At 42.1% G+C, this 11,554-nt stretch overlaps 1 protein-coding gene across 1 annotated transcript in view; it reads left to right on the plus strand.

Annotated features, from left to right (window-relative positions):
• LOC111155072 (inhibitor of carbonic anhydrase-like) overlaps positions 1 to 7,886 on the plus strand; it is a 32,308-nt gene extending 24,422 nt beyond the window's left edge. The window contains exons 14-17 of the mRNA XM_022515107.1: positions 3,495 to 3,559; positions 4,085 to 4,269; positions 5,994 to 6,180; positions 7,658 to 7,886. Coding sequence (XP_022370815.1) covers positions 3,495 to 3,559; positions 4,085 to 4,269; positions 5,994 to 6,180; positions 7,658 to 7,692 — 472 coding nt within the window. The 3' untranslated portion in view covers positions 7,693 to 7,886. The remainder of the gene's footprint in view (positions 1 to 3,494; positions 3,560 to 4,084; positions 4,270 to 5,993; positions 6,181 to 7,657) is intronic.
• Positions 7,887 to 11,554: the final 3,668 nt, after the last annotated feature.

Consider the following 11,554-nt stretch of genomic DNA (forward strand, 5'->3'; position numbering starts at 1 on the left):
CCTGGCTCCAACAGATCTTCATTCCTACTGACTTGTGCCCCACCCACCCTGCCAACTCTTCCCTGTTCTCTCCCTGCTTCATATTCCTCTCCCCTCCACACCCAGCATACATTCCACAGCCAACCACAATAATCATTCCTCTGTGCATAGCCTCAAGTGCCTATCCCTCTGCTGGCGAAAGCACCAGGCCTTGCTTAGGTCTCACATTCCACCACTAGGCGTCTGCACTGCTGGGGTGCCAGGCCTCCCTTTACAGTAAGGAGAACGTACCTCAAATGTGCACGTGTGCCTAGTGCCTTCACCACCCACTCTTCTAGAAGATGAGTCCATCCTCTGTCCTCTCCTCAGTCCTCCAACACATCTGCCTCCATCTGTCATGCCTTTGTTTCCTACTTCACCAGAGAAAATTGAAGCAATACAAGGAAATGCCACAACGTCCCACTGCCACATCTAACCCACTGCCCTCCCTCCGTTTGCATGGGCTACCTGGCTGTCTTTTAGCTCAGCCCTGTCCCATGTCTGCACCAGCCTCTCCTCCAGCCTGGTCAAGAGCTTTGCTTGGCATTTCTCCTCTCTTCCTGCTGCACCATCGCAGGATTTTCTCTACTAGGTCATTTCCACCAGCATCCACACATGATGCTGTTTTTTTTCACCTTAAACATCAATAAATAAGTAAAATCTTTCTTGATCTCACTTCCCTCTCCAGCAACTTCCCATTTCTCTCCTTCTCTATATCCCCCTTTCTTGTTTTATTTTTTAGCACTTTTCACTCTCTAGAATACTATATATTTTATGTACTTGTTTAATGTCTTTTTTCCTTTAATGAGATGAATAAAATCTCCTTTGTTGAAAGTGAAAAAAACCCAAAGAGCTTCCTCTTTAGAAGGCGTGAGACTGGAGCCTTGGGAGTGAGCCAAGATACTTTAAGGTGAGAGTTGCCAGATAAAATTTAGGACATCCAGTTAAATTAGAATTTCAGATAAACAATGAATGAATGCTTAGTATAGGGGAACCCACTCCTCCTCCCCCCTTCTTCCTCCTCCTCTCCCCACTTCCTCCTCCTCCTCCTTCTCCTTTTCTTCTTCTCCTTCTCCTCCTCCTCCCTCTCTTTTCTTCCTCTTCCTTTTTTCTCTAAAGAAGAGAGATGCCTCATTTTCTTTCCCCGCAGGATGGTTTTCTGTTTCTCAGCCTACATGGAAGGAAATGTCTGTGACTGGCATTATTACAGCTTCTCATTTATAAAGAAGCAGTCAAACACAGACCATAATGTATTCATCCCAATTCCCAGGAAATGGGATTGTCAGCCTATTTCCAATGAAAGCTTCATGTTCACACAACTCATGCAGCGAAGTTCCATTGTAAAGTTTTAGCTGCCTCCACTGTGACCAGATAGATTGGGAGGGATGGGGGAAAGGATTCAGTTCTCAAAGTATTAATGTTTGGTAATCCAAACAAGAGTCAAGAATTTTTAAATTAAATTATACAAGGGGAATTTTGTTTTCCTAGATATAAAAATCACATTATAATACTGTATAATACTTTAATACTATGATCAGTACAGACAGGTTTGTGTGCAAGAATGACAAATCAATGGAGGAGATTAGACTTCAAAGACTTATACATGGACACATTATATTCAGTGTATAACAAAGATAATATTTCAAACTGGGGAAAAGATGAACTTGAGAGAGCAAATAAAATGAGTGTGGCAAAGTGGCTCCTGGATCTGGTGGGAGCAGATTCAATAGTGAGTCAATCCCAAAAGCTGACTGGCAGGGGTCAGTGAGGGTGGTGTGAAGGGGTGCTGATTGCAAGGGCAAAGATTCCTTTTAGGTGTTTGGATGAGTGTGGGAGGGAAGCCATTGCTGAGGGCAGTGTGGGATCAAACAGGGATTATTGATTTTCAAAAAAGAAAAGAGGTATATGAATGCTGATAAAAAGAGCCCAGTGATCAGGGAAAGACTGCAATTACATAAGAGAAAGAGGATAACTATCAGAAGGTGCCTGAGAGTGTGGGCGGGGATGGGATGCAGGGCACCTAGAGGGGCACTTTTGCCGAGAGAGACCTTCACTCCTTCTTTGTGTCTGGAGGGCAGGAGAAGAGCACTGGAGACTTGGGCTGACAGATTTGGCAGAGGGAGGCTGGAAGAAAGCCCACGTGATGATATCTGTGTTTTCTCTGGGAAGCAGGAGCACATGTCAGAGTGAGTGTTGAGGAGAGGGTATGTGGTGAGACAGAGGCATGCGGGAATTTGGAAAACATTTTAGTAATTGCTCTATGGAGTGGAGAGGTGGCTATCTCAAATAGTGGTTCTCACCACTAGAGCACAGATTCTCCTAGGGTGCTTGTTAAAACACAGCTTGCTGGGCCCCACACCCAGAAATAGGTCTCGGGTGGGGCCCAAGAGTGTGCATTTCTGACGGATTCACAGCTGGTTCCAATGCTGCTGATCCCAGCCCACACGTTGAGAACCACAGATCTAAAGTAGATGGAGGAAAGCAGGAATGCCCAGGAGAAGTTAATGATCAGGAGAGTCTCTGGTCTGCCTCCCTACTAGGGTACAGATATACCTGAGGCAGACTGTCATATGTATTCAGGACTGGGATTATATGAAGGACAGGAAGAAGAAAGAAATAGGGCAAAGGGAGTTTAGGAAAATTGAATGGGAGTAATTGACCATAGCTAAGTATAGAGGGACCTGAAGTTAGGAGAGAGAGAAAACTGGAGAGGTGCTCCTGATAATTGATCACTAATGTCAGTTGCCAACCGATTGGATGTCCTAGAACTGATTGCTAATGCGTTCGACATTTCTCATAAAGAATGGACCTTAGGGGCACCTGGGTGCCTCAGTGGGTTAAAGCCTCTGCCTTCAGCTCAGGTCATGATCCCAGGATCCTGGGATCAAGCCCCGCATCAGTCTCTCTGCTCGGCAGGTAGCCTGCTTCCCCCTCTCTCTCTGCCTCCCTCTCTGCCTACTTGTGATCTCTGTCTGTCAAATAAATAAAATCTTAAAAAAAAATCCTACAAAAACAGCAAACTGTGTATACTTAAAAAAAAAAAAGAATGGACCTTCTGCAATTAAGTGTGAACACATACCTAGTGATGCACATTCACTAGTGATCATTAAGACTGACTAGACATTGATTTTAATCTCTGGTGTGAGTTTTGATCCAACCAGAGAGTCATCCTTGAATATCCCTGTTCATAGGAGAACACAAACATCTCCTCTGGAGAAACCAATCAGTATTTAAAACAAGGAACGAAACAGTGGTTATCTACAATAGGAAAAAAATAAACAGGTTTCTTTTTTCGATTACATTTCCCCTCTAATTCTCAGGGACAGTCCAAGTGTTACAGTTGTGTGTGTGTGGATGTGGCCAGTGTTCGTTGTGGTTCTAGTGGAGGGTGAATGAGCCTCTAGGTGATTCTCTCTGGGCGTCTTTCCCTCCCGCTCCTGTTGACGCTCCTCACTGACCTGACCCTTGCTGTGCAGGTGTCTGGTTGAAAAGGGAGACGTGGCCTTTGTGAAGGAGAGCACAGTCTTCCAGAACACTGATGGTATGTGCCTGTGCTGTCATTTCCTCCCTTGGAAAAAATCTGAGTCTGTCCTGGAAAGTCACTCCCAGTCAGACAACTGGGGAAGTTTATTAAAGAATGGCTGACTCTCTTCATGTATAGGCATTCCTTATATATTCTGGATACTTTTTGTCTGCTATATGTATTGACAATATCTTGTTTCTCTCTGAAAGGTTTACCTTTGCATTTTCTTAATGGTGTCTGATGAACAGACATTTTAATGTTTAATGTAGTTCAACTTATCAATCTTCTTTCTGCCTGTTGCTTTTTCAGGCCTGTTAAAGAAATATTTGCCTTTAACAGGACTGAAAACGCACTAACTGGAAAGGCTATGAATTTATAACCATGAATTTTTCTCTTTCTTCTGATTTATTTTTAAAGTTTTGTTATTTCATTTTCCTGTGTCTCTGTGATTCTCCCAGACATTGGTAGTTGGTCACATCCCCCCAAGGAGGGCACTATGACCAGAGCTGTCAGCTGTGGCTGACTGGCCTTCCTTCTCCCCAGGCAAGAACCCTGAAGCCTGGGCTAAAGATCTGAAGCAGGAAGACTTTGAGCTGCTGTGCCTCGATGGTACCAGGAAGCCTGTGACTGAAGCTCGAAGGTGCCACCTGGCCATAGTCCCAAATCATGCTGTGGTCTCAAGGAAAGATAAGGCAGATTTTGTCCACAGGATACTCTTCAATCAACAGGTTTGGGCACACAGAAGGTCCTTCCACATATCCCCCAAACTGAGTGCTCAGATCACCTCCAGAGCTGACAGGCACACCCAGCCCAGTCTCATATCCATTCTCCCTGGGCAGTGGAACAGATTCTCACAGCTCTGCATCTGATGAAATCAGAAAGCTAGCTGGTGGCTATGTTCACTTTGTGCTCTGGGGCTGTCTAGGATATCAAAGTGGACTGAAAGAGCCTTGGACACATGAGTATCTGAAGGGTCTTCCTGAGGCTAACTTTCCTCCCTGAACAGACTCCTGGTACCTCTTGGACTTGTTCAGTCCCTCCATGAGAGTTGTCTCTTGCTTCTTCTGTCATAGAAATAAGGGAGATGGCTTAGTGCCTGTCACACAAGGGTGAGGAGGTATATGTGGCAAAAGCAGAAAGGAGGCTACTCTACCTGACTTAGGGTAGGTCCCAATGCATTACTGAACCTGGGCAGGCTGAGCATTGTTTTAGGCTTCCTGAAAGTTCAAGAGCCAACATTCAGACAATTCATGACTTCTACAGGCAGCCAACAAGGGCTATGAAGTAGCAGGATGCCTAATTCAAATGATCTTAAGAAAACCCAAAGCCTCATCTGCCTTTCAGCTTCGTATACCCCATTCCTGGAAGACCCCTGTATGAGTAATCCCTGTGTTAGCATATGCTGCCCACACGTCCCAGTTAGAGGACTACAACCCAGGGAGAACTGGCAAAACAAAAGGCTCTTGGTTAGGGACACTTGAAGGCATGTGTCTCCCAAAACACAACTTGCCCCTTGGCTGTCCGGGGCTGAACAAAGAAAAAGAGAGGAGGGGAAGAAAAGATGGAAATGTCAAGTGCCTGGGGCAAATCTAGAGTATAGAAGAGGCCAAGGCAGCAAGGGCTTTGGGCAGTGGAAGACAGGTCGCACGACCCAGGAAGTTGAAAATATCCAGCAATGACAGGCAGAATTGTGATACTGTGGCCACAAAACTCGACGCTTCTTCTTTTTTTTTTTTTATTACATTTCTTTTTTTTTTTTTTTAAATTTCTTTTCAGCGTAACAGTATTCATTGTTTTTGCACCACACCCAGTGCTCCATGCAATCCGTGCCCTCTCCAATACCCACCATCTGGTTCCCCCAACCTCCCACCCCCTGTCCCTTCAAAACCTTCAGGTTGTTTTTCAGGGTCCATAGTCTCTCATGGTTCACCTCCCCTTCCAATTTCCCTCAACTCCCTTCTCCTCTCCATCTCCCCATGTCCTCCATGTTATTTGTTATGCTCCACAAATAAGTGAAACCATATGATACTTGACTCTCTCTGCTTGACTTATTTCACTCAGCATAATCTCTTCCAGTCCCGTCCATGTTGCTGCAAAAGTTGGGTATTCATCCTTTCTGATGGAGGCATAATACTCCATAGTGTATAGGGAAGCTTCTTTTATTAAGCAGTTACTTTATGTACATTATCTCCATTTACAAATGAGTAAACCGAGGTTCACTGAGCTCAGTAAAGAAGTTTCCTAAAGTCACGTGACAAGGAAAAGCTAGGGCCACGATTTGAACCCAGAGGCCATGCTTTTTGCCATTCATGGTACCTCTGAGACTGTTACTGTGTCCCAGGTCTCCCAGGGGCTGGAGCTGAGCAGTGCAGCAGACTTACATCTTTTGAGGCAGAATACACAACCTTGTGCTTCTTGGCGCTCCTGCTCACTCTCTGTCTGTCTGATGCAGGAACTCTTTGGAAGAGATGGGTTTGAATACAGGATGTTCCAGATGTTTCAGTCGTCAACTAAGGACCTGCTCTTCAGCGATGACACGGCATGTTTAGCTAACCTTCAGGACAAAGCAGCCTATCGAAAATACTTAGGACCAGAGTATCTTACGACAATTGCTAACATGGGACAATGCTTACACTCTGGTGAGTAGAATAAAACACTAAGGAACAATACCATGGTGGGGGGCAGGAGAATATGTTTAAGGACCATTGTGTGCCAAGTCTTGGGCCAGTACTGATAGGAGAACAAAGATGGAGAAGGCTTGCTCCTGGCCCTGCAGGAGGATGCGAGGCTACACTGTCAATTAGACAACAGTGTAAGAGAATACCTGAAAAAAGACCAAATCGTTTAAAGGAGACAGAGAGTGCAATTGAGATCGTTTGGAAACTGAACATGTTTACTTGTGCATTTCCATTTTTTTCCTAACAAAATGAAAAGGTACACATGTGTGAGTCCTTCATTGTAGGGAGAGTGTTGGGAAATGACCCCTATATATCACTCATAGAGGATCAATTTTGAAAGATTTCTTTTTAAAGATTTTATTTATTTATTTCACAGACAGAGATCACAAGTAGGCAGAGAGGCAGACAGAGAGAGAGGGGGAAGCAGGCTCCCTGCCGAGCAGAGAGCCTGATGTGGGGCTCGATCCCAGGACCCTGGGATCATGACCTGAGCCGAAGGCAGGGGCTTTAACCCACTGAGCCACCCAGGCGCCCCCAATTTTGAAAGATTTTAAGTACAATGTATAAATAATATTAATAGAAACTATAACTATACTTAGCACTATAGTGTTTCCTTTCTAGTTATATACACACACACACACACACACACACATATATATATACACATATATATATATATTTTTTCAAATGGCATAATGTGTGAATAGTATAGTTGCCTAAAAAAGGATTAAATTGGAGAAATAAAATTAGAGCTGGGATAATCAAATTGCTGGGAGCGTGCCTGAATTTTTGTTGAATTATATCGTATGTTGAAGATGATGAAAGTAAAAGGAATGGAAAATATATTTAAGGATAGCACTGACATCAGTTAGGAGAAACAGAGACAGAGAGAGAGTGAGAGAGAGAGAGAGAGAGATAGAATTAAAAAAAATCGGGCACCAGGGTGGCTCAGTCAGTTAAGTGGCTGGCTTCAGCTCAGGTCATGATCCCAGAGTCCTGGGATGGAGCCCAGCATCAGGCTCCCCAATCAGCAGGAGCCTGCTTCTCCCTCTCCCTCTGCCTGCTGCTCTGCCTACTTGTGATCTCTCTCTCTCTCTCTGTCAAATAAATAAATAAAGTCTTTTTTTTTTTTTAAAGATTTTATTTATTTATTTGACAGAGATCACAAGTAGACAGAGAGGCAGGCAGAGAGAGAGAGAGGGAAGCAGGCTCCCTGCTGAGCAGAGAGCCCGATGCGGGACTCGATCCCAGGACCCTGAGATCATGACCTGAGCCGAAGGCAGCGGCTTAACCCACTGAGCCACCCAGGCTCCCTAAATAAATAAAGTCTTTAAAAAAAATCATTACCTAGCATTTACTTTTAGAAAACAGGTATAGAAATGTGTTTAGTAAGCACAGGAAGTACCTGAAAGTCTGTTTTTTATGTTTTGCTTCACAGAACTTCAGGACGCCTGTACATTCCATGCACATTAAAAACTGATCAAAGTGGGCAACCACGGAAATGCTCAGTGCCTGCAAATATGTGTGGGGACACATCTCACTTGTCTGCATGTGGGCCTTTGTTAACTTCAGTTGTTTTATATAATTATGTGCTGTAACTGATACAAAATTAAAGTGAACAGAAATTACAATGAATAAAAATTATTGTGTCTGCTCAGAAAACTTCATTATATGTCCTCAGATTTTTTGAGGGGAGAAAACTATGTCTTTATACTAGAGTTATGCTTCTAAATTAAATATCTATTAAATTATACCTTTTAAAAAAATGTACCAAACAAGCTCGTCTTCCCTCCCTATTCTTTAATTTACTCAAGAGTTGAGTCACCTATATAGAATTGAAGCAATAAATCTGTCAGAAGTGAGTCTGAGTGGTGATTACAAGTGTGCAAAAAAATGCATTAGTATGTGCAGTATCGAGGACTTACACAATAAAAACAAGGGATAAAGAATGAGTTTGTTTATTTTAAAAATATATTTGAACATTTAAAATTCATAATGTCAAGGGGAATAAAAATCCTGACCCAGATTACTTGGAAGACATTAAAATTACTACAAAAATCTAACCCTACTACCTACTGACTCAATTAAGGGTTTCTTATCAGAGACTTTGCCATATCATGTGTTATCATACTTGCAGCTTGTGGTAGTGCCTTAATAAATATTGACTGGGACCCTAAGTTACATATTGTTAAATGTTAGTTTCATGAGTGTGGATTTCTGCTTATGTCTGTGAAAAAGTAACCAGTACAGGACTTGCCCTCCTTCCCTAAACAATTAAAAAACTGACAAAGTATATGAAACAACTGTTTTCAAACATTGGACAATAGCAGCACAGGACTCTGGTCCCTGAGATAAGGGAAAGAAAAGAGGTAAGCAGAATGATGACCCTACTTTTTGCCTGGAGGAAATTTCCAGATGATGGCACAGGGAGGGGGAACCCAAGAAAGCCTGTCACATTAGTTGAGGAAACAGATAAAAGCTTGGAGAGAAGCAAGATGACTGGAGTTTGTATACAGAAGACATCTCTAGAAGAGTCCCCTTGAATGTTTGGTGGAATACTAATCTGCATGAGTGTAGAATGAAATTGAAATCTGTAGGACTAGACAAAGAATAACTGTGAGAGACCTGCAAGCTGAACAATTCCCAGCACCCACACAGAGCTAGGAATCATTTGTGCTCCTACTGTAGCCAGAGTGAAGAGATCTAATTGAACATCTAAAGATTTCACTGAAGGTCAGACCTTAGATGTGAGGATAAATAAAGTAGCTGTAGACTAAGGGCTGCTCTATACCTGCCCTGAGAGTGAACTAGATTTGGTAGGACCAGCTGATCTGTAAGTAACTTAAATGCCTTCTAAAATAAGTCTCAGTACACATTAAAGGAAGCCAACAAAATCTAAATATTCAGAAATGTAGCTTATGTAATATCCAGCATCAAATGCAAAAATTACCAGATATGCAAAGAAGTGTAAAATGTGACTCAGAGTCAGAAGAAAAATCAACCAATAAAAACACACCTAGAGGGGCTCCTGGGTGGCTCAATTGCTTAAGTGCCAGACTCATGATTCTGGCTCAGGTCATGATCTCAGGGTTGTGAGATGGAGCCCTATGTTGGCCTTCATGCTCAGCATAGAGACTGCTTAAGATTCCACTTGAGATTTCCTCTGCCCCTTCCCACCCCCCCTCAAATTAATAAACAAAACTTTTTTTAAAAAACCCACACACCTAAAAATCAAAGAGATGATGGTATTTGGACAATGGACTTGATTTAAAAAATTTTTAAGTTTTTATTAAATTCTAGTTAGTTAATATACAATGCAATATTGGTTTCAGGAGTAGGATTCAGAGATTCGTTACTTACATATAATACCCAGTGCTTATCATAAGTGCCCCCCCTTAATACTCTTCACTCATCTAGGCCATCCCCGACCCACCTCCCTCCATGGTTTCTTCTCTATGGTTCTCTTATGGTTCGTTTCCCTGTCTTTTTCCCCCCTTCCCATATGTTCATCTGTTTTGTTTCTTAAATTCCACATATGACTGAAATCATATGGTATTTTTCTCTGATGTACTTATTTCACTTAGGTAATACACTCTACATCCATCCATGTTGTTGCAAATGGCAAGATTTCATTCTTTTTGGTGGCTGAATAATATTCCATTGTATATATATACACACCACATCTTCTTTATGCATTCATCAGTTGATGGACATTTTGCCTCTTTCCATATTTTGGTTATTGTTGACAATGCTATATACATTGGAGTGAGTGTACCCCTTTAAGTCTGTATTTTTGTATCTTTCGGATAAATATCTAGTAGTGCAATTGCTGGACCATAGGGTATTTCTGTTTTTAACTTTTTGAGGGAACTTCTTACTGTTTTCCATAGTGGCTGTACCAATTTGCCTTCCCATCAACAGTGCAAGAGGGTTCCCCTTTCTTCACAACCTCACCAATATCTGTTTCTTGTGTTGTTATTTTAGCCATCTGACAGGTGTGAGACGGTGTCTTATGGTTTTGATTTGTATTTCCTGATGATGAGTGATGTTGAGCATCTTTTCATGTGTCTGTTAGCCATCTGGACATTTTCTTTGGAAAGATATCATTTCATATCTTCTGTCCATTTCTTTTTTTTTTTTTTTTAAGATTTCATTGATTTATTTGACAGGCAGAGATCACAAGTAGGCAGAGAGGCAGGCAGAGAGAGAGGAGGGGAAGCAGGCTCCCCGCTGAGCAGAGAGCCTAATGTGGGGCTCGATCCCAGGACCCTGGGATCATGACCTGAGCTGAAGGCAGAGGCTTTAACCCACTGAGCCACCCAGGCGCCCCTCTTCTGTCCATTTCTTAACTGGATCATTCCTTTTTGGGGGTGTTGATTTTGAGAAGGTCTTGGATACTAGTCCTTTATGAGATACAGGCAATGAACTTTAAAATAACTGTGATAAACATTCCCAAGGATTTAAATGAAAATAAAACATTTAACAAAGAAAAAAGTGTAAGGCTTAAAGAAGACCCAGTGAAAATCTAGAGTTGTAAAATTTGTGTTTTTTCAAGGAATTTGTCTGTTTCATCTAAATTGTCTATTTTTGCCATAAACTTGTCCAAAATATTTCCTTACTATCTTTTAATATTTATAGGTTGTGTAATGATATCTATTCTTCCACTTTCCATAGTGGTAATTCATGTTTTCTCTATTCATTTTTCTTGATCAGTCTAGTTACAGTTTTATCAACTTTATCAAACTTTCAAAGAACAATTTTTTTAATATTCACTATTTGCCCATTTTTCTATGTCATTTTTAAAAAGATTTTATTTATTTATTTGATAGACAGATCACAAGTAGGCAGAGAGGCAGGCAGAGAGAGAGTGGGAAGCAGGCTCCCTACTGAGCAGAGAACCTGATGCGGGGCTCGATCCCAGGACCCTGAGATCATGACCTGAACTGAAGGCAGAGTCTTAACCCACTGAGCCACCCAGGCGCCCTGGTTTTTTGTTTTTTGTTTTTTTTGTTTTTTTTAAAGGACTTTTTTTGAGAGAAAGCATGCTAGAGAGAGAGAAAGACCATGAACAGGGTGTAGGGGCAGGCAGAGGGAGAAGCAGACTCCCAGCTTAGCAGGGAGCCTGATGTGGGATGCAATCCCAGGATCCTGGGATCATGACCTGAGCCAAAGGCAGATGCTTAACTGACTGAGTCACCCAGGTGCCCTCATTTTCTATTTTTGCCCTAATTTCCTTTCTTTACTTACTTTTCATTTAATTTGCTTTTTTCCCTTAGATTCTTTTTTTTTAAGATTTTATTTATTTATTTGACAGAGAGAGATCACAAGTAGGAAG

Source organism: Enhydra lutris, unplaced genomic scaffold (assembly GCF_002288905.1).
Source record: "Enhydra lutris kenyoni isolate GAN:26980312 unplaced genomic scaffold, ASM228890v2 scaffoldscaffold39, whole genome shotgun sequence".
Lineage (NCBI taxonomy): Eukaryota > Metazoa > Chordata > Mammalia > Carnivora > Mustelidae > Enhydra > Enhydra lutris.